The sequence below is a fragment of the Felis catus genome, chromosome X (assembly GCF_018350175.1).
Source record: "Felis catus isolate Fca126 chromosome X, F.catus_Fca126_mat1.0, whole genome shotgun sequence".
Lineage (NCBI taxonomy): Eukaryota > Metazoa > Chordata > Mammalia > Carnivora > Felidae > Felis > Felis catus.
The window spans coordinates 11,911,180-11,938,335 of NC_058386.1; the positions used below are offsets into that span (position 1 = coordinate 11,911,180).

Consider the following 27,156-nt stretch of genomic DNA (forward strand, 5'->3'; position numbering starts at 1 on the left):
TGTTAGGCTTAGAAAAGACCTTCCTTTGCATATACGTTCATGAACATTTTATTCTGGAATTTATAAGCATTTGAAATTTTTTAACATTTTCAAAAAACCAAGATTTGTTCTTTGGAATGTGACGTTACATAAGAATTTAAAAGAATTTAATATTTCTTCCTCAAATAGTTAACTTGTTTTTTTATATTTATTTATTTCTGAGAGACAGAGAGAGACACAGCGCAAGTGGGGGAGGAACAGAGAGAGAGGGAGACACAGAATCCGAAGCAGGTTCCAGGCTCTGAGCTGTCACCACAGAGCCTGACGCGGGGCTCGAACTCAAGAACCGTGAGATCATGACCTGAGCCGAAGTCAAACGCTTAATCGCCTGAGCCACGCAGGCGCCCCCCTAATTAACTTATTTGATATTCCAAAGTTGTGAAAATCAGAAAAAGGTCTTGAACAGCACTAACAGAAACATGCCAGCCACACGTATCATTTAAAATCGTATGGTAGTCACATTAAAGAAAGTAAAAAAAAGAAGTGGAATTAATTTTAATAATGAATTTCATTTAACCTAACATATTCAAAATATTATCACTTCAAGGGTGCCTGGGTGGCTCGGTCAATTAAGCGTCTGACTTCAGCTCAGGTCATGATCTCGCAGTTCGGGGGTTCGAGCCCCGCGTGGGGCTCTGTGCTGGCAGCTCGGAGCCTGGAGCCTGCTTCGGATTCTGTGTCTCCCTCTCTCTGCCCCTCATCTGCTCACACTCTCTCCCTCTAAACAGTAAATTAAAAAAAAATTATCATTTCAATGTGTAATCAAAATCAAATTATTAATAAAATATGTCACGTATTTTGTACCGCATCTTCAAAACATGGTGTATTTTTTATACTCCATCACATCTGCGTTCAGCCCAGCCACATTTCAGCTGCTCAATAGCCGAATGTGTCTAGTGGCTTAGGTACTGAATAGCCCAGATTTAGAGCAGTGTTTCACAATCTCAGCACTACTGACATTTTGGGCCTGGTAATTCTTTGCTGTGGGAAGCTGCCCAGTGTACCTAAGACGATTCGCCGCACCTCTGACCTCCACCCACTAGATGTCAGTAGCACCCCTCCCTCAGTTGTGGCAACTAAAGGTGTCTCTACCGACAAATGTCCCCGAGTGGGGGGGTGAAAGTAGGGCAAAATTATCCCCAGTGGAGAATCAAAGGGCTAGAAGACCTGGAGAAAAAAAAATACACGTTTGGAACCAACCTTAGGATCAGCTGAGAGAAAATTTTCTTCTTAGAAGCTAATTTTACTATAGTCAGCGAACCATGACAGTAGTACTTACAACAATTAAAAGTTTATCCACGTCAGAACTTACCGAAGTTCTAAATTCACAAAAGGGAGGGGGAGGAGGAAAAGAAAGGTGAGAAGTGGGAAGAGCAGAAGGGGGGAGTGGAAAAGAAGAAAAGGGAGGGGGAAGAGAAGGCTGTTGCTCCTATTAAAAATGCCAGGCTTACTTTGGACCCAGGCTCACAGAAATAATAGTGACCCGGCACGGAGCGTGTCTTGGCGACTGGCATTAACATGTAATTATTTCAAACAACCCTGAGGCTCTTGACTTTGAAAATAAGCTGATGGATGCTTGGGTTGCAACATGCATCAAACAGTGCCTGCGGGTTCACGTAATAGGGGGGCAGCCAGGGTTGCCCTGTTCTAGAACCGTGTGCTTCAACGAACAGCCTTTAATGTCAGAAGTGACGAGCAACATTTCTCTTATCAACCAAGACCTCAGTAACTGCAAGTCTCTGTTAACTTTGATGTTTCGAATGCGTTCAGCGCGCGCGCGCACACGCGCGCGCGCGTGTATATATATAAATGGCAAGGAAATCAAAATTACGGCAGAAGTTTATTCGTGGAAGCAGAGAAAGAAAGGGCAAAGGAGGGAGGGACTACATCAGGAACACATCATGAGATACACTCGTCAGACTCTTATGCACCCAAGATTCACATGTATCTGCAAGATATGCATAATATTGACCCTTAGATAATTGAAGACCACGAATCTTCAAACACAGATTATTTTCACTCCGCTGCACAGATTTCTAAAGTGTCTTAACAACAAAAGCTAAAAACCAAAAGGCTTCCGGTTGCCCCTTGGGGAACGAGAGCATTAACCAGGAGTTTCTACTCCTCGGGGGTCCTGGTTCTTCGGGGACCAACACTAGCTGACTCTGCTCATTGGAAGGTACTCAGAGCCTAGCCACTGGGTGTCTACACTAAGCACCCTGGGTACAGCAGGCAGTAGCCTGCTCATTTCCAAGTACCTTCCCAAGGCCAGCTGGGACTACCGGTATAGCAGGAATCTTTCCAGCAGCTCCGGCAGATGCAGCTCACGGATGGTCTGACGACACGCTCGGCCCAGGCACTTCCGGACACACAGGCGACAGAGCTGGGAGAGAGCAGGCGGGCCTGGGGAAGAAGTTACAATGTGTGAAGTTCATGGTGGTGGGGCTGGGGGAGAAGGGGAGACCAGAGGACCGGAAGAGGACGCAATGCTCCACAAGCTGGCTCCGCGCACGGATCGTAGAGCGAGGTAGCAGACGCTAAATACACACAGGGATCCCGGTGTGCCCCTCTGGGCGGCGACATGTTTGGGTGAGCCCTCCAAAGGTGAGCGTGTTAGCGATAGTGGGGAATGAGGCTGAGCCGAGGCAAGTCAGGAATGAAGCGTGAGGCCTCAAGGGAACGCGCCTCATTCACGTATCGCACGCGCCAAGAAACGGGATAATACTGGCCAAGGAGAACCAAGCGAGGGACAGCTGCCAGGAGGGCATAAAGGCCTGTAAGGTCACAGAGGCCTCCCGGACCTCCTGGCTCTGGCTGCCCGTGAGGCGGTGCTGGCTGGGTCCCAAGTCATTTTCGGAAGGGCCCTCCATTCACACAAGGCTCCCAGCTTCATGAAGGATCTAGAGAAAGGACCCAACTCACTTAACCCCCATTATATCCCAAACCGCAGTCTCACAGGGGCTCACGGAGCCATCACGCCCATGGCTTTGCGTGGCTGAAGGGAAGGTACGAGAGCCCCAGATACGGCTGAATAGGACGAATGAGGCTTTGGCTGGAACGCTAGTTATACAGAGGCGTTTGTAAGGCCCCAGTGCTCCCTAGCCTCACTGTATCAGGAAAGATCCCTTCAAGTAGACCTGTGTGATTACCGGACTGCATAAAGTTGCCCTTCTCAAGACAATCCTACTGTAACAGGATCTTGCCACCCATGAGAAATGGGGCACTGCATATGCAAATAGCCAGATAACACCTGAATTGAGGTTTCTAAGGAGGATCTACGTGACAGAGCACATAAGTGCCCTTCCTTGAAATCTTGGGAAGCGCGAGTGGAAAGCATCTCCACCTGTCACCCAACCGAAGCTCCTCTGGAAAACAGTAACGCAGACAAATCGTCCAGCGTGCCTAGAGAAGGTCAGATGCCAGAGTGAACCGTGACACAGCTGGTGTCCATCCTTCCAGACCAAGCGGCTGTACTTGTGACGACAGAAGACAGAAGCACCTGCTTAGAACGAATCTGAATCCTGGACCTGGAAACATCTTTGAGGGAAGAAAAGAGGAAATGTGGCAATTGCCATAAACCATGTTCTCGGCTAACAGTTGGAAAGGACCTGGCATTTCCAAACTGGGAGCCGGTAAGGAAGATCAGAGTTCTTCAAGCGGAGATTCAAATAAAAGAGCAACCATTAATGACATCGACTATTGGGAATAATCTAGACCAGTGCTACTCAAAGTGTGGCCTCGGTTCAACAGCACTACCTGGGAACCCAGTGGGTGTATAGAGTCTAGGCCCCATCCCAGACCTCCTAAACCCAAATCTGCATTCTAATCAGATCACCAGGTGATTCGTACTCATGGTAGAACTTAAGAAGCACTGACCGAGGGACGTCTGGGTGGCTCAGTCGGTTAAGCGTCCGACTTTGGCTCAGGTCATGGTCATGCAGTCCGTGGGTTCGAGCCCCGCATTGGGCTCTGTGCTGACGGCTCGGAGCCTGGAGCCTGCTTTGGATTCTGTGTCTCCCTCTCTCTCTGCCCCTCCCCTGCTTGTGCTCTCGCGCTCTCTCTCTCTCAAAAGGAAACACTTAAAAAATTTTTTTAAAAAAGAAGCACTGACCTAGAAAGCATTCCTGAAATGACTGAACCGAGCATTCTACTTGGAAGGTATAGAAGACACGAGGGTGGTTTCATGAAGTGGAACTGGTGAGTAAAATAAAACCCTTCTCGACCAGAAAGTGTTTCAGAAGGTTCAGCGCGGGGCCATCATTAACACTGAGCGCATGTTCTGGAGTCAGACTGCTTGGCTGGGGTCCTACTTCTCCTTAGCAGTCATATGACCCTCTGCAAGCCAGTATCTTTATGCTCTCTTGTCCTATCTTCAGCCGGGACAGCACCAGCTACTGCCAAGTGCTCGCGGCTTTAAAGTTTTCAGAATTCAGGGAGATTAATCCAGGTTTCAAATTTTTTAGCTCAGCGCCTAACACGTGTAAAACTGAATAATGACTATCACTGTTTTTAAGTTTATTTATTCTGAGAGAGAGTGAGAGACAGAGAGAGAGAACGAGCAGGGGAGGGGCAGAGAGGGAGGGAAAGAGAGAATCCCAAGCAGGCTCTGCACTGTCAGCATAGAGCCCGACGCGGGGCTCGATCCCACAAACCGTGAGATCATGACCTGAGCCGGAACCAACAGTCAGATGCTTAACTGACCGAGCCACCCAGGTGCCCCTTATTACCATTACCTTTAATGGTCTCCCAAGCATACAAATGATCAGTACAGGCTTGGATGATGTTCTCTTTCTGTATAGACTTAGCATGACTGACTTCTGAATTTGGAATGCAGAGCCTCTTAGAGAGCCGCCTGGTCTCCTCGGGCATCTGTAGCTCCACTGGCCCACGGTGGAAAGGGGAGTGAGGCAATGGGGGGCACAGATCCGCCTGCTCCCTGATCTCGAGGGCAGGCAGTCGACTCGGCCACCTAGTCCAGTGTCTGCAATACACACTCCGTATCCAGCCTACAGCCTCTAACTCAAGTATTGCTAGCTTCCGCTGACGAATATTTCTCCAAATACGACAAAGCAGGGTCTTGGTCCACTCCGCTGGGCACTTATTCCAAGCCAGATGTGGCAGTTCACCTTTTCGTGGTGAAAAGAGTTCTCGGAGTATTTTCTCATCACGGAAAATACACAGCAACCTCCCGGTTGCATAAATGCCCTTCCGTTACAAGTGAACACATTCGCCTACCGAATCCCATCTCGGTGACGCCAGCGACGCCTGCTGCCGCCCACATGCCACTCCCAAGGAAAAAGAGAAAAGAGGTAAGGAAGTCTGGAGATAAGACAGGGAGGGGAGACAGCGGATGCGCTTCCGGGAGAGAACTGGACACCCAGCCCTTCGTTACCTTCCCGGAGCAGGAGGGCCTGCTCCACGCCGCTTTTCGGAGCCGCCAGATCCAACGCACTTTTCCCCTCGGCATTTCTGCACTTCAGGGGAGCCCCATAGTCCGCTAGCAGGTGGACGACTTCCACGCTGGACTGCCTCGCAGCGGCGTGGAGCGGGGTGTCCAGACTCTGGCCGCGGTCCACGCTGGCTCCTTGAGAAAGCAAATGACACGAGTCAACGCTGAACGTTGACGTGGGAATACGACGGGCCTAAAATACAGCAGCTGTGGAGGAAAGCATCTTGAATCTCATGACATGCTGGGCCAATCTTCGAAAATGTCTGACCCAAGCCTAGAGCCTCAGCAGTGGCTACTGAAACTGCTTCAAAGGATCTGGGTGAGAAGAGTGAAGAGAGACATTTTTAGGCACTTAAAATACGTTCCTCGCTTTTCCATACGAACCGTGCGACGGACAAAATGAAATACCTGCAGCGCCTCTTACGCAGAATTATTTTGTTTTTTGGCAAAGGATAAAGTTAAGATTATTTGGGACTTATGTTATTCCAGGCTCCAAGAAAAAGATTTCTGAACTACGACAGGGAGTAGTAAATGATAGGGGATGAAAAAGACAAAAAAAAAAAAAAAAAAAAAAAAAATCTTGGAGATAAAAGTTCTTATTTAAAAGTTCTTAGTACAGCCTCTAATGTCAGCGGTGAAGTTTGGGGAATCTTTAATCAAGTACTAGTTTCAAGACATTTTACTTCCTCCCCCCCCCCCCCCTCCCCGGTGTCTGTATCTACCTTTTAGAATGAAGGGAGTTACTAAGTACCTTAGCAGGATTGATCTAAGGGAGTCTATGGCAAATGTCTGTTATTTTTGCTATCCGGCATCCTCCTGATAACCACACCTAGGTCTCCCTCTGAGGAACCATCCCCTGGGATTCCCGACTCACGTGTTTCCAGGGAAGCCCGACAACTACAAGGTAGACTGAAATCTAAGCCAGTCGGCGTACTGTATTTCCTTTGGCCGCCATGATTGGTTCAGAGATGGGCAGGTGACTCAAAAAGAGCCAACGCAATAAAATTCTTTTTTCCCACTAGGACTCATGGGAAAGAGACTCTTGCTCTCTCTTGAAACCACCAAAACGAACCATACCAGGTAAATGGAGCCAATACCAAAGGAAGTGGACACTCATTTCTCTGGAAAAGTTCTGTTCTAAACATTCAAACGGCAAATACTGTCAGAACTTTGTCCAGCCTGACAAGAACTTAGTCTTTAAAGCCATGGAAAACCAACAAGGTTAACAGGTTCTTCTCATAAAAAGATTTCTGGAAGTTACCTAATTCTAGAAGTTTCTTCACACAGTCTACCCTCTGGTAGGTGCAGGCCACATACAGGGGAGTTCCAAGCTGGGGCACTTCTTGGTCAATGTTAACGTTATTTGCCAGAAGAATCTCCATGCACTCTCTATGACCTGGTGGCACAAAAGACAACCTTACTCAAGTAAGGGAAATATTGACTATTTACAGAACTACAGAAGTGCTTACCTGGAATGGACTTTAGAAAAAACCTCGCCCAGGGGCACCTAGGTGGCTCAGTCCGTTGAGCGTCCGACTTCGGCTCAGGTCATGACCTCACGGTTTGTGGGTTCGAGCCCCGCGTCGGGCTCTGTGCTGACAGCTCAGAACCTGGAGCTTTCTTTGGATTCTGTGTCTCCTCTCTCTGCCCCTCCCCTACTTGCACGCGCTCGCTTGCTCTCTCTCTCAAAAATAAACATTAAAAAAAGAAAGAAGGAAAGAAAGAAAGAAAGAAAGAAAGAAAGAAAGAAAGAAAGAAAGAAAGAAAGAAAGAAAGAAAGAAAGAAAGAAAGAAAGAAAGAAAGAAAGAAAGAAAGAAAAAGAATGAATGAACCTAGCTGGGTGGGTACCTGGGTGGCTCAGTGGGTTAAGCGTCTCTTGATTTCAGCTCAGGTCATGATCTCACGATTCGTGAGATTGAGCCCCACATCGGGCTCTGTGCTGTCAGCTCAGAGTCTATTTGACATCCTCTCTCTCACTCCCTCTCTCTCTCTGCCCCTCCCTGGTGCTCCCTCTCTCTCTCAAAAATAAATAAGTGTAAAAAGAAAAAGAAAGAAACTAGATATTTTTTTTTAGGCAGGAAAAAATATCTTTTTGGAAATCTTAGGAAAGTCCAAAATAAAGACCATTAAAGAGAAAAGAATGCCCATACGTCCCCAGTTCAACTCCTCTTTGCAGCCCTTACAGTGCCTCCCTCTAAACTACGGGCTCCAAGGAGCACAGCTGGAATCACTCTTCACGGCGAAGCCGCCAGTTTACAAACAGAGGCTGCGAGACGCACAGGGGTAAACGGCCCACAAAAGCCAGTGCTCAAATCCAAGGCCCGTGTACGGCTGCACCTCCTTATTCTGGTTAACCTGGAAGACACCTATGAGAATATGTAAAGCTCCAACTATAGAATATACGTGTAACTGCACTTTCAAATTCAGGGCTTAACAACAACTACATAAACAAGCATTCTCCTCGGAGAGGCTGCCCAACGAATAGACTCGAGTGGACCAGATGGACTTGACAGATATATTTAGAACTCTGCATCCCAAAGCGACAGAATATACTTTCTTCTCGAGTGCACATGGAACATTCTCCAAGATAGATCACATACTGGGTCACAAAACAGCCCTTCATAAGTATAAAAGAATTGAGATCATACCATGCACGCTTTCTGACCACAGCATTATGAAACCTGAAATCAACCACAGGAAAAAGTCTGCAAACCTCCAAAAACGTGGAGGTTAAAGAACACCCTACTAAAGAATGAATGGGTCAAACCAGGCAAGTAGAGAAGAAATTTAAAAATATATGGAAACATGGGGCGCCTGGGTGGCTCAGTTGGTTAAGCGTCCGACTTCAGCTCAGGTCACAATCTCACGGTCCGTGAGTTCGAGCCCCGCATCGGGCTCTGGGCTGATGGCTCAGAGCCTGGAGCCTGCTTCCAATTCTGTGTCTCCCTCTCTCTCTGCCCCTCCCCTGCTCATGCTCTGTCTCTCTCTGTCTCAAAAATAAATAAACGTTAAAAAAATTAAAAAAATATATATATGGAAACAAATGAAAATGGAAATACACAATCCAAACACTTTGGGATGCAGCGAAGGCAGTCCTGAGAGGAAAATACATTGCAATCCAGGCCTATCTCAAGAAACAAGAAACATCCCAAATACAAAATCTAACAGCACGCCTAAAGGAAATAGAAGCAGAACAGCAAAGGCACCCCAAACCCAGCAGAAGAGAAATAATAAAGATTAAAACAGAAATAAACAATATAGAATCTAAAAAACTGTAGAGCAGATCAACGAAACCAAGAGTTGGTTTTTTGAAAAAATAAACAAAATTGATAAACCTCTAGCCAGGGTCCTTAAAAAGAAAAGGGAGATGACCCAAATAGATAAAATCATGAATGAAATGGAATTATTACAACCAATCCCTCAGAAATACAAGCAATTATCAGGGAATACTATGAAAAATTATATGCCAACAAACTGGACAACCTGGAAGAAATGAACAAATTCCTAAGCACCCACACGCTTCCAAAACTCAAACGGGAAGAAATAGAAAGCTTGAACAGACCCATAACCAGCGAAGAAATTGAATCAGTTATCAAAAATCTCCCAACAAATAAGAGTCCAGGACCAGATGGCTTCCCTGGGGAATTCTACCAGACATTTAAAGCAGAGAGAATACCTATCCTTCTCAAGCTGTTTCAAAAAATAGAAAGGGAAGGAAAACTTCCAGACTCATTCTATGAAGCCAGCATTACTTTGATTCCTAAACCAGAGACCCAGCAAAAAAAGAGAACTACAGGCCAATATCCCTGATGAATATGGATGTAAAAATTCTCTAATAAACATTTTAAAATAATTCCTGTCCAAGGGCGCCTTGGTTTCAGCTCAGGTAATGATCTCACAGTTCATGGGTTCAAACCCCACATCGGGCTCCATGCTGACAGCGTGAAGCCTGCCTGGGATTCTCTCTCTCTCTCTCTCTCTCTCTCTCTCTCTCTGCCCCTCCCCCACTCACTTGCTCTCTCAAAATAAATAAACTTAAAATAAAAAATAATTCCTGTCCTTTTACTTTTGTTTTTCTTTTTCTTTGCGGAAGAAACTGAGCCTGGTCTGAGTTAAATTTAAGTACTCACAGAAGTTTTAAAAAATTAATATATAAATGATGGACACTAATGTAACAGTATCTAAAATAATGAATTTGCTATTTTCTCTTCATTCTGTGGATGTTGGTTCCTAACATGCTTTTAGATACAGAAAAAAAAGTATGTAGAGACACATGAATTCATGTATTTATAAGTACGTATGTATTCTGTAGGTCCATAGATACCAAACACCCCAACATAAAACCATCCACGAATTAAATAATTCAAACCATTCCCAATATGTATCCATTTTTAAATGTTTGGATGGAAATGCAAATATCAGATTAATTTTCACTTCCAATCAATAGTAAAACGATTTTTTAAATTTTTAGATCAATCATTTCCAAAGGAGACCATTTTCCTTCAACTTAAAGGATCTACTTGAAGTTGGGGAAATGACCAACCTCGGTTATTAATCAATAGATGTTTATGAAATACGTATAAGACATCAAAACCATGGATACATTGAGATTTAGGTCTTTTGTTGCATTTCAAGTAATCCATAAACAAAGGGGGCAAAAAGACAAAAAGAAAACCAGACTCAAATACAGAGAACACACTGATGATTGGGGGGGGGGGGTGAAAGAGGTGAAGGCAATCAGGCGTAACACTGAGTAATGCACAGAATTGTTAACTCATTATATTGTACGCCTGAAACTAATAGAACACTGTACGCTAGACTTCAATTGTTAAAGAAATGGAACAAAAATAAAAGCAGAGAAAAAAAGTAGTCCGCTGCAAAAAAACAAAAAAAACAAAAAAAAACAAAAACCAAGTGACATATTTAATAACCTGGGGCAAATCTTTCACTATTGCCTTTTGAAATGAAGACTTTCATCCCGAATTAGACCCGCAAAGATCACTGTTCTACAGCATTCTAACTTCCCCACTGTATTTCTGATCTCAGTATAAGAGAATAACTCCACCAGTGGGTGACAGAAATGCTGCTCTGTCAGTGTGACCTTTGACAAATGGCCTTGACCTTTCAAAGGTGTCTTCTTGTTCTGTCTAGCCAATGCATCAAGTTTTTAAAGACCTCGGTTTTACTCTTTACCCTCATTTCAAAAGTAACTGAGAACACGGGAAGCTCGAATCAACCTGAAGGTTTCTAATGCGATGCTTTTTAAAGTTGCAACCTTTTTTCAATACGTAATGACCTTGAAGTCAGCAGCTCGTCTAGAGTATACTGCTGGTTGTGGGCAGTTATGTTGAATCGTCCATTAGGGATACCATCAGCCTTGGCTTTCAGACACTTTCATAATTTACTTTAGTGCCTGATGTTTTATGGGCTTTGGGAAATGAGCCGCTCTTTCTTAGTAAAGACAAGACATACGCCACGTACGACTCATGGAAGTCACCCCTGCAGTCGGAGCCACCAAAACACCAGCAAAGAGTTTCCAGAGGGGCCTGCCGAGAGACCGACTCCCTAGGAAATGCGACATGGCAGACAGAAAGGGCGTGGCGAACACTACACCCCTGATTCGCGCAGATCGGAGCGAGCCCACCAGTTGGTGTGCATTGTGACGGCCGACTCACCTCTCTTCACTGCCTCGTGGATGGGTGAAGCCAAGTGCGCCTCCAGCTGGGCCTTGGCTCCAAACTCCAGCAGCACGTGGACGCACGCAGCACTGCCGCTCCGGCACGCGTTGAAGAGGGGCGTGGCTCCGTGGACCGTCACTCCGTTGACCTAACGATGAGCGAAGAGGCCCAGAGGATTTGCGATTTTTCTCTCACCGTTGCCAAGTGTTTATTCCTATGCATCTGCCTGGAGAAATTTCCCATGCTGGTGGATGAGCGAGGGAACTCTACATCACTACGGTACCATGTTTTTTAGATGCCAGCAATCGGTCAACTCTCACCTACAAATAATATCCCAAGTGGGACAAAATGGGACAGAGCTTTTCAAATGTATGCATGGGTATTCCAGAGCTTCTTACGAGCCTCCCAACCATGGAGGAGGGGGGGGGCCGTTTGGTGGTTAGGAGAGCATGGCCGCTGGTACCATTAGCTTGGGTTCAAATCCCAGCGTTCTCTCTTCTATTTGTTCAGAAGCCTCGGTCGGGTTATTAGCTTTCTGTGCCTCAGTTTCCTTGCCTGTAAAATGAGTGTTTAGTAAACGTTTGCAACGACAGTTATTTTCATTGGCCGTTCCTACGGAGCTGATTCCCCATCCCAATCATGAACCAATGGGGTGGGCACCGAAAGTACTGGAGAAGCCAGGTCCCCAAATCTGCGCTTGCAAAAAAATCTCCTCCGCAATTTCCCCGCAGTTCTGTCCGTCTTGCCACAAGTTCTCTTACCGGTCTGCTCTAGCCCGTACCGATTGCGTGTGCCAGCAGTGACTCCTAAAGAGATCACGATCAAGCCAAAGGCACAAAGAAAAGAGCCATCAACATGGCGTCTCCAACCACCCTGGGTGCCTTCTAGGGATGCGGGAGGCACCTGAGAAGCAACACAGCTGGAGGGCATCTTTGGGTATTAGCAAGAGATTGGCCAGGACATCAGGGGACCAAGGCCTTCCGGTGGCGAGGCTCTTGCCTCAACAACTGAGGATGCGGGCGTGTGAGAATCAGGATCCCAAATTTTCTGGTCTCAGAAACAAACTAAAAAGCTCCCTCTCCACAGTCCCAGGGTAGCCCCCATTATATTGGAAAGTGAAGGAGGAGAGGCTAAGGTGGCGGCGACAGACAAGGACAGGGGAGGTAGTGTGCAAATTCATACAGCCTAGGGATTTTCTAACCTATTTACATTTGTACTGAAAAAATATTTGGTGGAACTGGTTCGATTTGTTGTTACTGAGAATCATCCTCATCCTCAGTCCCGAAGTCTTCTAATTTGATTTCCTCAGTTTCTCAGGTCAGGGCAGCAAACATTTATTGAGCACCTATTAGGTGCCAGTGTTTCAGAAACAAAGGCGAGTAAGGCAACTTGCGTCTCCTGAACAGGGTGAATTCTATCAGGGAAGACAAACACAGAAAGAGATCATTTTGATACAATAATAAATGCTGGGGGCGCCTGGGTGGCTCAGTCAGTCAAGCGTCTGACTTCAGCCCAGGTCAAGATCTCTCCATCTGGGAGTTCGAGCCCCGCACCGGGCTCTGTGCTGACAGCTCAGAGCCTGGAGCCTGCTTCGGATTCTGTGTCTCCCTCTCTCTGCCCCTCCCCCTCTTGTTCCCTCTGTCTCTCTCTCAAATAAACGTTAAAAACGTTTTAAAAAATAATAAATGCTTTCGAGCACCACAGGAGCAAGACAAAAGAGAGTACAGACTTGTGAAATACTGAGGAAGCAAAATTAGCAGGATGTGGTGATTAATTAGTCAGGGAGATGGGAGAAGTAGGATGATCCCAGGTCTGGAACGGGGGAACGCAGGAATGTGTTTCACCTGGCCTCTGAGACCGGGCTGCAAGGGGAGCCCGTCCCCCGGGGAAGGACATCAGAAGCACAAGTTTCAGATGCACGGAGTTTGAGGCCCCCACGGGCCTGCCCAGTTTGAGGAATTTCCTACTGGTTGACCAGCTCTCTTTTATTCCTTGTCTCCTTCTGATTTAAATGTTAACACAACCTTCATCGACTGTTTCCTCAAAAGATGGCCAAACACAAGGGACTGCGTCTGACTCTTTTTTTTTTTTTGTCTCCCACAAAAACTCCCAGAGTTGTACCAGCACACACTCCTCCACAACCCGATGTGGTTTGCTATCTCCCGCCAACGGAAGGAAACGGCCCTCACCCAGCCTCACCCCGTCACTACGTGTGAGTTGACTACGCAGTAACTTCAGGAAGCACCACCGCATAAAAACCCACGACCACTGTGGCATCGGGAAAATCACTTTGCCCAAGAAAGGCTTTTATATTCAGTTCGGCATAGAGAGAGACCCAACTTCCATATAAAATGCAAAGAACAGCTTCAGTTAAGCACCTAAAAACATTGCAGCTCGTGCAACAACACGAGGACTGAGTTAAAAAGTGGAAATTAGCAACAAAATGGTATCTGGCAACTAAATGAATGTCACTGAGATTTTCAAAAGTTGTAATTTCACAGTTCTGTTGTGATATCTATTACACACAGCACCTCAGCCACTCATGCTTGAAATAAGGATACTGGGGGGTGTATGGCATTGTTGAGTCACTATATTGTACACCTGAAACTAATAAAACACTGTATGTTAACTATACCAGAGTTAAAAACGATAATTTAAAACTAAAATAAACATAAAAAGAGAAAAAGATACATAAGGATAGAATTTTAAAATAAGATAAAGTTAATTCTGTCGGGTTTTTTCAACGTATTACTTATTAAAAGCTTATTTAATTTGATGATTTTGCTCAATAAAAATAGTCGTTGGTTTACGGTGTTGAATTAAGAGCGTTTTTGTTGTCGCTCTTTTAAATTGTACTCTTTCTCATGTTTCACAGTCCATTTCCCGAGATCGGTTTCCGAGAACTCTAGTTTGAGTTGATCTTTCGAAACTCAGCAGGGCAATTTTCAAGGATTCCTGTGAATTACCTCATTAGAATGCTCGCCCACGGGCACAGAGGCTGAAGAGGGGAGTGACCGACCGTGTCTCAGGAATGTGCACGCGGACAGGGCCAGACCTGTCTACACCGCCAGTGGGTGCACAGTCTGGAGGGTAGCGTCTGTTTAGACCCTAGCAGGTGCACCTGGGCAGACAGGGCTGCGGGAGGGGGAGGCGGGGGAGGGGCGGTACTCACGTGCGCGCCCTTTTCCAATAAGGCTTTAGCGCAGGCCACGTGACCTCCGAGGCACGCCTCGTGGAGCGAAGAGACCCGGTTAATTGTCACGAGGTTCACGTTGACACCCTAGAATTTGGAGAGAAGGGGTCGAGGCTGCATTTAGCAATGCCGGCGACTCCCGGACTTAAGAGTCCGGAGTCCAGCAGACAGCGCTCCGGCATTCGTATGCCGTAGTAGCAGCACTGCTCTTGACCGCAACTCCAGGGCATGGAGAGGCCTCTGCAGTACCAGGGTCCGGGGCCAGCGGCTTCTCCTCACCCAGTCCCAGCACGCCCCCCTCCTCTTATGCCTTGTCTTGGAGTCCATGTGACAGATGGGCGCGATCAGCCCCGCTGCTGGCCGACTCTGACTTCGTGCCCTGATTTTCACAACTTGGCCCTGACCATCCCCCCTACCCATGATTACCACTTTCTGTGAAAGCAGGAGGTCCCTCTCAGCTTTTCTGAACTGAGTTCTCCTTCTGATTTCCTGCCTCCTAACCGACCCACTGAAAACTTCCGAAACCTAGTGCATGACCCTGAACCCCAAACGCCAACCTAAGTTCCCACGGCCTCCCGCCCCACGTCCCTGGGGCTGGCGGCATCCCTGCTGTGGCCAGCAGCTGGGACTTGCCACTATTGCCCTGTCCCTTCCTCTTAGGGCCTCTCTGTACCTCGTTGGTCCCATCCATTCTCATGCCCTGAATATGATGTCATTACTCTAGAGCTGTGCTGTATATTTCAATTTGGGTATTTAATACAATTAGGAAAATTTCCCTGTGTATTATTTCCCTTTAAGAAAAGAAAAACAGGCTAGCCCACAAGGTGGCAGCAGTGTACTAGGAAAAACAAAAAACAAAACTTCCATCTGGTGCAAAGTCAGTTCCTGGATTCGTACCCATGTGATGTTGGACGGGCCTGAAAGACCGTCTAGAGTGAATCACCTCCATTGTGCACGAGAAAACGGAGAGGCAGAAAGTTCAAACTATTACTAAGACTTAAGGCTCCCCCAGCCGTCGATGCCAGCCAGCACGATAGGAGTTTCTCATCCCTGGTTTCTTGCTTTACCCCACCACACTGTATGTGAAATAAAGTAAAAAATAAAATAAAATAATACATTTTTTTACTAGTGTGTAAGGGTAAAGAAGTGTGCGTGCACTGAGAAAAAGCTCAACTTCTCTCTGAAGAGCACTCCTGACACATTTAAGCACACTGGTTTACAGAAATCAACATGCTTATGAAGTATACTTAAAAATAAAGTCGGGGGTGGGGGACACCTGGGTGGCTCAGTCGGTTGAGCGGCCTGACTCTTGATTTCAGCCCAGGTCAGGATCTCACAGTTTGTGAGCTTGAGCCCTGCTTCGGGCTCTGCGCTGACAGCACAGAGCATGCTTGGGATTCTCTCCTCTCTCTGTCCCTGCACCGCTTGCATTCTCTCTCTCTCTCTCTCTCTCAAAAATAAACAAACATAAAAAAATAATAAGTACTAAATACAATGTGGGATCCTGGATTGGGGCCTGGAAGAGAAAAAGGACTCTGTGCAAAAACTGGTGTGATCTCAACAATCTGCAGTTTAGTTAATGGTGTTAATGTTACTTATGTTTTACTAAAGTACCATGGTTATGTAATATTAGCACTAGGGGAAGTTGGGTGAAGTATAGGCATCTGGGAGCTGTCTGTACTCTCTTTGCAACTCTTCTTTATTTTTAAAAAAATGTTTATTTATTTTTGAGAGAGAGCACAAGCAGGGGATGGGGCAGAGAGAGAGCGGGAGACAAAGAATCCGAAGCAGGCTCAAGGCTCCGAGCTGGCAGCACAGAGCCCGATGCGGGGCTCGAACCCACGAACCGTGAGATCATGACCTGGGCCGACGTCGGAAGCTTAACCGACTGAGCCACTGGGCACCCCACGACTCTTCTTTAAAATTATTCCAAAATTAAACGTTTATTAAAAAATACTACTAAAAGTGTTGAAGTGGGAGACTAAGAGGGAGGAGGTGGATGCCAGACTTTTCACTGTGTACCTTTTAGTATCACTTTAATCTTTGAACGATGTGAATATAGTACATGTAAAAAATAATCAAATTTTAAAGTGCTTAGAAATAAATAAGCAAGTGATAAAAATCAAGCACAAAAGCCATTTGATTACTACTGGCAGTACTGTTTTCCTTTTGCCTCTACTTCCTCAAGAAGTAACACAACTCATAAAAAAGAAAGCAAAGAAACAAACAAAAAAAGCACACCCGTGTGCACGTGTGTGCGCATGTGAAAATGGTAAGGGAGCCAGGTTCGGTGGTAGCTAGGATGTAGAAAAAAGATACAATAAATCACCTCCTCTACACACGCAGATTCTAAAACAATGTCAATGGAGCATGTACCCTTTTGTTCATTCGTTTTACAAATATTTACTAAGCCGTTACTCATTGTTCAAGGTGCTAGGGGTACAGTCATAAATAAAATAGTCTTAATAAGTAAGACTTTAATCAATCTTCCCAAAGAGTAACATCTACCCACGTCAACCCATTGTAAATTTGCTCTTGAAATACTGTATCAGGGGAGGCGGACTCTAAGGTGGCCCCAGCGATCCCCGATTCCTTGTACTGGCTCACTCTCTAATCCCCTCCCCTGGCGTGTGGGCTGGATCTATCGACTCACATCTAATGAGTAGAATATGGCAGAAGTGATGGGACGCCATTTTGGAGATTAGGTTATACTAAGACTTGCTTCTAAGGCACTGTCTCCCGCTCTCTCCGGGGGAAGCCAGCTGCCATTTCGTGACTCGGCCCTGTGGAGAGGCCTTTGTGACAAGGGGTTGAAGCTGGCCATCAAGCAGATGCGTGAGCTTGGAAGCGGATCCTCCCCGCTCGAGCTGTGAGGTGACCGCGACCCCAGCTGACACTCCGCGCTGCCTGCAAGAGACTCAGAGCCAGAACCACCTGCCAGGCTGCCCCTCGGCCCATAGAAACCGTGACAATCCGCACTCGTTGTTTTCAGCCACTGTGTTTTGAGGTCATTTGTTATGCGGTAATAGCTGACTAATGCAACTTCGGGGGGCCGTTGTTACCAAGGAACACTGGGAGAGCACAGGGTGAGTTAGTGCAACAAAGATTTGAAGGCACGTACCGTCACCCTCACAGGGAAACTGCCTATGGGGTAAAGGCAGGCCCGGAGGGGGAAGGAGGGCGCTGGGCGGAAGAGATGAGCCAGATTCCCAAGAAAGGAGAGGCAGGAGGAACAAACGGTTGAGCTGCAGAGAATACATACACCGAGCCTGGCTGTGCGGGGAGCCAGATGGGGCAAGCAAGACTCCGCTTCAGTCAAAGCTCGTAAAGCATGACGCTGATGATCGCACAGGCACAAAGGTTCAAGTCTCTGGTTCACTTACTTGTGCAATTAAAGTTTTAAGGGCCAGTAAGCGCCCCTGGGCCGCAGCTTCATGAAGTGGGGATCGATCAGCCCAGCAATCTGCAACACAAATCAAGCTCAGAGTCAAGGTCTGGAGTCTTCTTCCGGGCAGCTCAGTCGTGCTGCCCACCCACCGTGAGAGGAGGTTTGGGGAAGAGGAGGGAAGCTTGGACCACGCACCAGGCTCTTTCAGCAGCCACTTTCAGGGTGACAAGCCACTGAGTGTATGGTCCATCCATTTAGTGGTGTGCGTGGAGAGGGAGCACGTAACATCTCTCTCATTCTTTCGGCGGGGGGGGTGGGGCGTGGTTTTAAGAAGCAATAGGCTGAGTTTGAATACATATTCTCGGAGCTTGAGTCTGATAGCTGCAGACAAGGCAAAGTGAGGGGCAAAGCTGGTGGACAGGCCTCTCTGCTTTCATCTTTGCCCTGCCTCTTACCCTCACCTCTACCCTGGAAACGCAACAGCTTGTACCCCACGAAGGAGGCCTGAGAATCAGGGGACATGGGTTTGCTCTCAATTCCCTGGGTAATTAATCGTCTCTCTTTCATTTAGGTGATGAGGCATATCTATTCCCATGACGCAGAATATGGCTTTTCAGATGACACAATCTTCCAAACTTTTCGGTGGGCAGTTAAGCGTGATGGCTAAGCCCAGAGCCAGCGGGGCCACAAGGGCCTGGGTTCAAGTCCCACCTCGACCACGTTCTGCCAAGAAGGGCAAGTTCCTAAAATTATGTCAACGTCAATTTCGTGATCTGTGAAATGGGAGTACAGTAATTTAGTACTTAGCAAGGGCTTAGGTCTCTAAGTAGGCCAATAAGGCACATCCATAATGTCAGGTACCCAAGCAATCTGTGAGTAAAAAGTACACACGCTGGGGCAGTGCCCTAAGGGGCAGCTTCAGAACAGCCTCACAAATATTTCCTTTCCTGTAATTGCTGGTCGGTAAACAAGACTGACCAGCTTCAGTGGGCATTTGCGAAGTAACCCTCTTAAAACACGCCAAAGAGCAATCACTTGTTTCGGAAGGCCCGTCCCAGTTTGTAAAATTTCAGATACGATCGTGCTCTTCATACACTGAGAAGCATGTCGTACAGTTCGGGTTTCACACAAAAGGCCCATCTCATCAACCTGTTCTAGGTGATCCTGATGGTGCCAAGAATCCAGGTGTTCCTCTTCCTGCAACCCGGGTGGAAACAACCCCGTCCACGCTAGGACTACGTGAATGCGAAATAGCTCGAGGCCGCAAGGACGGAGTGACTTTTCCAGCAGATGGGAACCAGGGCTATCGACATTTCAGTAGGCCCTCTTCTTAGGCTGAAACTCACTTCTTACCGTCTCGTCACCTCTGCGTTATGAAAAGGGGGAAGCCTAGAATGGACTCTACGGGGTTGGACTGAAGTTGGAGCAGTTGGTATGAAAATGTGATTTTCAACGTGTGTATTTATATTTGCACCATTGTAACAAGGTCTTGGAGGAATGGCTGATCCCAGGGCTGGGCCAGGAAAAACGTAAGATTAAGGTGGCCTCGAACACCTTGTGCCAGAAAGACAGTGAATGATGGGACATGTCAAAAAGACACAGGAGCTGGCTCGAAGGGGCTTCCACTGGTCAAATATGGGATGCCTTCAGCATCCAAATACAAAGTGATGGTAGGAGATTATACCCTAGCAAAGCAAACAGGAATCTATAAGTACTGGCTGATAGAAATTAATATACAAATAGCAAGGAGGAAGCTCGTCCTCATAGTATGACACCAACTCGGAAATGTGGAAGAAATGGTAGAATCTGGCTCCAGTGATCTCCTCGCAAAATAACTACTAGTTATGAAAGAAATACAGACGATTTTACAGTAGCACCAAACTGTAGACACCACCTTACCCAGCGGATCAGAGTTAACGTCAGAAGTGACGGAACAAATCGGCCCGGTGTGCCATGCCGTGGAATGCAACGGGCGACATCATGTACTATCGGAAGGAATGCGATGGGAGAAATACACCGTAGCATCTGTGATCTTCCTGCTCAAGATGCATAACCCAAATCTAATCTTGAGGACACTGTGAGCCAACTCAAACTGGGGGCCGTTCTCTCAAATAACTGGCCTGTAACTTGTTCGAGGAGGGACAGAGGAACCGTTCCACAGTGAAGAAGGCTGATGAGACACAACGTCTAAAGGCAATATGCATCCTTTTGCTCTCAAGGACGTTATTAGGAAAGTTGGGTAAATATGAATGGGGTCTCTGGGCAAAGAGAAGTGGGAATTCTTGGTACCACTCTTGGGCCTTTTCTGTCACTTCAAAGTGAGTTCCAAGATTTAAAAGTGTGTGTGTGTGTGTGTGTGTGTGTGTGTGTGTGTATACACACACATATGTAAGTTGGAACCAATTTATATATAATTAAGTATACACACACACATACATATAATCACTGGTGCTTTCGTACTCCTGATATGAATGTGCAATGCTTTGATAAGAAAAATGGATACAAATTTTAACATGAAAAAAATACTGTTTGTGTCTCCACTTGTTCCTGAGTCAGTTAAAAGCTGATGAATTTGAAAATCTCTTTGGACATTTATAATTTGCATAAGCTGGGAATCATGACATAATGAATGCATATAATCCTCGATTAGTCAGCCTTGGTTTTCTTCTAATACATCTTCACCTCATTCAATATGAACTGTGTATCAGACATGCTAGTCTTGCCTAACCGCTCTTGGAAGTGGACCTGGGCTCTGGGGTTAGGAGGTCAGTCTTCATCCACGGACGTCACTAGAACCTTGACCCATGTAAGGAGCAAACCTACAGCCGTGGCTCTGTTATGCCCTTGTTCCAACAACAGCCAGGGAACCCGAGTCACCCGAAAGTACAGTAAGTATTTGACTCAAAACTCAGAACAAGATTTACAGTAACTAGCTATCGTGAAATTAGAATACTAACACAAAGTGGCTTTATTATTTTTAAAACTTACTTCCGAGTGGGCTGTGGGGGTCCCCTTTCCTTCTGAGAAGCAGGAACCCTAACTCCATCTTCGTCCTCTTTCTAGTAATTTCTGTTCCTCACCAGTCCCATAAGACCCACTCCGCACATACAACCTGGATAGATCTCAAAACCTAATGTCGAGTGAAGGAAGCCAGACACAGGAGGGCACGTGCTGTGTGATCCCTTTCCGTAACATACAAAAGGGGGCCAAACTCACCTGGAGTCAAAAGGACCCCAAGGAGGGGTGGGGGCTGACGGGAAGAGGAACCAGTGGGGGCCATGCTGATAATATGCAGTGTTATCTATATGCATGCTGATAATATGCAGTTGCTCCGGGAAGCTGGGACCCGATCACGCTCACTTTGTGAAAATTCATCCAGATGTTCGCTTAGAATTTGTGCCCTTGTCTGTATTTACAAAGTTCTTCCATCGAGAGATTTGAAAACGACCAGTGTACTGGTCAGTCCACTTTGGAAAGATAATCTCCTCTCCTCTACCTCCTCCGGGGGCAGGGGATGGCCCTCTCTGCCACGCCAGCAGCTGCGGACAGAAGAGCAGCGTGTCCCCATAGGTGTTCCCACCTCCTTCTTCTGGGTGCCAGCTCCCCTTGTGGTTTGGGGGTGGGGAGAAGAGAGAGGGGGGACGTCTCCCCAGGGAAGTGGAAGACGAGGCCGGTCTCGCTCGCTTGCTGCCTCAACTGCAGGTGTCACTCCTGGTCTGCGGGCTTGCCCTTCCTACCGGGGCTCACTTCCAGGCCCCCTTCCTGTTCACTGGCACTCGGCCCCCTCTCCTCCTGTCCCCTGTCAACGCAGCGCCCTCGGACACCCCGAGCTCCCACCCCATGTCATGGCAAGCCTACGGGGCCATATTCTTGTCCACCCAGAAAGCAGGAAGAGAGAGCAGGGCTGGGCTTCCTTCTCACCACGCCACTGCCCTCTTCCCGCTGGACAGGCCCAGCGGACAGGTCCGGAAGTTGCCCCGGCTGACTTCCAACTTGACAGGGAGGTACCAAGCTCCCCTGCTTTCAGAGGCCCCTTATCCAAACTCGTATTTCTCCTGGAGCCCCTGCCCTTGGCCTTCGAGAGAGGAGGGAAGGGAAGAGCCTCGCGTCGTGAACCGGAACGCCCCAAAACGCACAGCAACCCATTTGCCCCACGTAACGAGACCTCACTTCCAGTATTGGCAGAAATAGTACCGAATTCCAAGGTTTTGTGACCCAGAACGCACCCTGCTCTGGTGTTGAGATCCCACCTAGCCTCAGGGTAGGTTTCTTGGCCGGGGATCCTTCGCTCTATCCGCCATCTCTCCATACATAGCATGAAATGAATCCATTCGTATCCCCTTCGATGTAGAAATCCTGTTTCCCCACTGGAAACAAACCCGCTCTCCAGGAAGCCACCTTCCCGGTCCCATTGTTTTCCGGCACTTGCGTCAAAGGGCCTAGAGCTTTCACACCAAACCCTTTCCAGCAACTCAGCCATGGTGGGCTCTCCTGCTTTCCTCTTATTCCCAACACGCAGCGTCTCGCTCTTACCGTTCCTGTTTCGCAAATTGGAGCTAATTGTGAGAAATTAAGGATTGAAGTTACTTGGCAGCTAGGGGGTTTTTCCATTCCTTTCAGGAAATATCAACGAAGCTCTCCAAATAAGTGAGCGCCTAAGTGGGACTCAACCCTTCTCTCCTAAGGCAGTCTATTTTTAGTTCTTGGGCAGGCTGCCTGTGTCACGGGGCTGCAAGCACATTAGGAAGATAGTTTACTGGACAAATATGTTTACTTGTTCCTGATGAAGTGTATGGAAAATGTTCAAGTGCGTTTTCATCCCCCCCCCCCCGGTGGACTTTTTCTCAGAATAAGACAGCTCCTAAAACCACACATTTCAGTAACAAAATCGGTTCCGAGGGGATACGGTTGTCTGACTGCCAAGTATTCAAGATAAAAACCTGTATTATTACTATTATTATTATTAAATTTTTTTTGCAACTTCCCCCTTCCTGATTCTGACAAGTATTTGAGCTTACTGGTTTATTACTTTTAAAGAACCCCCTAACCAGTTATAATCTCTAGTGCACGTGGAACAATCTTTAGTCTCTTTATTCAAGTTCCAAAATCATACGAAGCAATATCTTCTCCTGTAGCACTTATCAGAGAAAACACATTCAAGAGGAACCTCAATTTTGAACCAAAATATACACAGGAGCCTAGCAGAATTAATGATTTAAGTAAAACAAAGGTAATTGGAAAAAGTCACATTATAATAAATTTCCTGAGATACCTAAAATATTAGACTACGATCGAGTTAAAGTGCACACTTTCTAGAACACTCGATTCCAGTCAGGAGATGCACCATGGTCAACGAACACCTATTTGCAGGGTGTTAGAAGGTTCCTCTGAGCCCATCAGGAGCAGGAGGGCTGAGCTAAAGGTAACAGTTGGTGTGGGCACACCCCCTGCTGAGGGCTGGTTGTCCAAATTTGGGAAAGCCGGCCGGCACCTGTGATGTGTCGCCATGAAGGAGACGGCTGGGCCAAGGCTTGAGAGGACAACCGGCAAGACCGAACAAGAGTAGAAGGCTAGGTAGACGGTTTGGCAAGAAGGGACCAAAAGCAGGAAAAACCTGCTGGTAGGGGAAGGGTAGGAAAAAGGAGTCAGGGGGATGAGTCAGACAGAGGCGGGGCCATCAAATCAAAGTGAGGCTTCTGAATTTAGAACAAGGACAACTCATTTTAAGCCTTAACATTTAGACCGACACGGATCTTCTAGATTTGGCTTAACATAAACATTAAAAAAAAAAAAAAAAGAATACAACAGTTCCACAATCTCGTATCTGCAAATGTAAAATCACCCAAATTTTGAAAACCAAGCTTTTTCCCAAGTTTGATGCAAACTCCTTTGGCAGCGAAGCATGGTAAGGACTCAGGTTAAGAGATTTTTTCTTTTTAATTTGTATTTCAAAATATCCAATATAATACAGAAATAGAAATGTCAAGATGTTTGATTTGGGGAGGCGGCTCGAGGCCCGGCTGGGAGTGCCGTGTAATATACACTATAAACACTGTGTAATCTTCCTAGTAGCCTCCAAACTCCTGAATCCTGAACCACGTCTGGCCCGAGGGTTGTGAAAACAGATTATCAACCTGTATCTATACTCTATTTTTATCAAGTTTGATGACCAAGCCCTGTACTAAATACAGCTTCAATTCTGGCCAGATTGGCAAAGGCGGAAAAATCATATACCGCATCTGTCAGGAATAAGTACCTGCAGAGAGATCTGAGGGCTGAAGGTGGGGTCCAGTGATCCATCCGGTGCTCTAGACGTCGTGCCAAGGGCTAATGACAATGTTTTCAACTTAAATACGAGTGTGTGTGTGTGTGTGTGTGTGTGTGTGTGTATGTATGTAGATATATATATGTATACACATATATACACACACACATGTGTATATGTATATATACATACACACACACACATATATATATACACACACACATTATTGACAAATCACACAAAGAAGCCTGAAAAATAAAACAGCCAACCTGGTTTAACTCAGGTCTGGAAAGTTATCTACAAATGTAATAGTTTAAGCCACAAAGACATATTGACCAATGTATTCCAGAATGTGAAATCCAGAAAAAAAAAAATCCAGAAGATTTTATAGCCCCCAAAATGATATTTAGTGAGGGATATGATGCTAGGTTTAGCTTCCAAAAGAAAGCGTGCCAGGACCTATGACAGGCTAAATAAACCCTGCCCTGGGTGAGTTTTTTTTACTGCTCTCCCCTTGTTTCTGACAGCTCTGTTCAAGAAATTTAACCTTGGGCTGAGACTTTTCTAAGTCAATTAGCTAACTTACTGATTAAATGTCACATATTTTCCCAACAGACATCTGTCTGACCAGTGAGCAGCAAAGATAATTTCTGGTTGCACAAGATTTTGTTCTTTCTTTTTAATACATCTAGCTTGAAAAATATAGCATCTGACTGCTAACAGTGTCAAAAGAAAAAAAAACCAGTTTCTGGCATGTTACGTACGGCCTGCATTATCATAGAAAGCCTTATTTACCATATCTGGATATCCCAGCATACACACGTATGGGGGGGGGGATGTGTATCTGTATACACACACAGCCATCCACACACGTAGATATGTATACATAGGAAGGAAATTAAACTGAAAAATTAACATGTACTATTCTCTCCCAGTCCCTGCCTTGTTAATGATATTCAAAAGATACGTTTTTGACTTTATAACATGACATTACTTGCAAATTAAATGAGTATTATCCTACGAGCTTGAACAAATAAAGGCATTTGAGCTAAGGAATGAGTGAGCTCTATTTAAGAGATTTGTATTACAGTTCCAGACCCAAATCCAAACCATGCTTACATGGGTTTTGACTATTATAAAACCTTTTTAAGAGCGTACTGAATTAAGGACGACAAAGACAGAAACAATGCACGTGAGCAACAGGAGAAAACATCCTCAACACGCTCTTGCAATAACGACTTTGTTGGATTTGACCTCATTTAAACCATGAGGATGATGTATCTCTGAGAATACCAAAATTGTGTTACTGAAACTCTCACAAAGCCCTGTTCATATTTACATATCAAATTAGAAAATACAATTTTCAGATCACACTTAACTTGAAACTAAAGCTTTTTTTTTTTTTTTTTTTAACCAGTCTAAGCAACGTACCTCCCTGAAATGTGTGACAAATGTAATCCCCAAAAGAAACCTCTTTCCACATTCCGGGCCTTCTGACACTTCCTGAAACTTCACGACTCTCCTCATTTCCCCCAGTTAATTGAAGCATTCTGATGCTTTATCTTTGGAGGTCTTATTTCTTTGGATACTGCTGTTATCTAGCGTCTTCAAAGTTGTCTGGCATATTGGAATCACACAGCCTAAGTCTATTTTGAAAGAGAATCCTGGGTGCAAATTGAAATGGACGCTAGATAAAGAATGATGTCATCCTGGAAACCCCTATGAACGCTAAAAATAACAGAGGGAAAATCTGAACTCTGTTTACGAATAAATTCTCCTCTCTCAAGTGACAAGCCCAGCAGCAACAAGTATATCTGATTCATTTACTTTTGTGGCATCTCACGACAATTAAGGTGAATCATTTCTGGAGAGAAACGGAGATGAAATCCTACAAAGCAGGACAGTTTAAAACCTTTCACCCAAATGTTGGCATTTCACACGAGTAAAAGCCGCGTCGTGAAGGATTTTTCCTGCCAGTGACAAGTGGCTAATCAATTCGCACTGCAAACGACAACACAAAAATATATATAGCATGCCACAGCTGCTGCTTGAAATCAGATATATTGGTCATTCTATTTCCGGAGGGGACCCGGTCTTGTTAGAATGCGTTGTTAAACTTTGTTGAAAAATATTAAAGAAAATCCCCTATCAGTAATTTTTCAGGTTAGTGGAAACGAGATTTCTCCAAATACTCTTAAAAAGCCACTTCCCTAGTTCCTTCTTAAATAATAACCACTAATAATAGTACTACGAACTTGCAAAAATGAAGCTGAAACTCCTTCACAAACCGGTGCTGTAGTTTCTAAAAGTACCCACACAAAGCCAAACCACAAATAAAATCCACCCTCCAGAAATATCATTCATATGAATCATCTAGGAGGGTTTTTTTTTTTTAAGTGTTGAGAACACACGCGTGTGATTTTACCTGAAATTCCACCATAGATCTCTTCTGCTATCCTAGCCGCTTCTTTTCTATTTCCTTTGACGATATAGAAATGAGTTAGGAGAGCCAAAAACACTTTGATTAAAAGTTTGAAGAAAAAAAAAGTAGCAAACATTGTAACAAAAATGTTTTTAAAGCCAGAGGAAACAGGACCATCTTCCATTTTGGCTTGCACTCTCCACAGGTTCTTGGTGCTGCAAAATTACCCTGAGTTATAATTGGTATCATATGACATCTATTTTCAACTTTCTAGCTCTTGGTGCTCTGTTACTGAGAACTCGTGTGTACCTTCTAAGCTAACTGTGATTCGGAGGCTGCATGTGCTGACTCCCATAGCCATGTGAAATGAACTAAAGAAACTTCCTTTTAGACCTACATTCCTCAGTGCTATTTAACCAACGGGATTCCTGTCCACATCTTTTTGATCCCCCAATCCCAAGTTGTGCTGCAGTATGTTGGAAGGCGGTATCGGAAAGATAAAACAAACTTGTCAGATCCCATGGTGACGAAGCGAGTTATTTGAAGTGGAGAGTACCGGCCCCAGAGCATTTCATTTTCTCTTCATTCTCAGGTTTATGGGAGATAATGGCCCGATCTAAAATATGACCGGTTAAAAAAAGGCCATTTACTCTAAGGCGGTACTTAATAAAAGGCTCATCTCGGATGCCTGTCCAAGTGGATGTGTCGGATTGAAAGCATT

General features: G+C 45.7%; 1 protein-coding gene across 4 annotated transcripts; it reads right to left on the minus strand.

Moving 5' to 3' along the window:
* Nucleotides 1–1,860: 1,860 nt before the first annotated feature.
* Nucleotides 1,861–26,769, minus strand: ASB11 (ankyrin repeat and SOCS box containing 11). 4 transcript variants are annotated; one of them, XM_011291613.3, is made up of 8 exons: nt 26,439–26,769; nt 17,744–17,823; nt 14,340–14,447; nt 11,165–11,315; nt 6,750–6,884; nt 5,432–5,623; nt 2,298–2,442; nt 1,861–1,987 (listed from the first exon to the last, which is right to left on the minus strand). In XM_011291613.3, exons 1-7 carry the CDS (start codon nt 26,617–26,619, stop codon nt 2,318–2,320), a joined length of 972 nt encoding a protein of 323 aa, XP_011289915.1. In that variant the 5' UTR covers nt 26,620–26,769; the 3' UTR covers nt 1,861–1,987; nt 2,298–2,317. The 4 variants fall into 4 exon arrangements, with proteins under 4 accessions (XP_011289915.1, XP_011289914.1, XP_004000344.1 ...); XM_011291612.3 differs by having other exon boundaries at nt 1,861–2,442; nt 26,439–26,767; XM_004000295.4 differs by lacking the exon at nt 26,439–26,769 and adding an exon at nt 25,445–26,157 and having other exon boundaries at nt 1,861–2,442.
* Between the last annotated feature and the right edge of the window lie 387 nt (nt 26,770–27,156).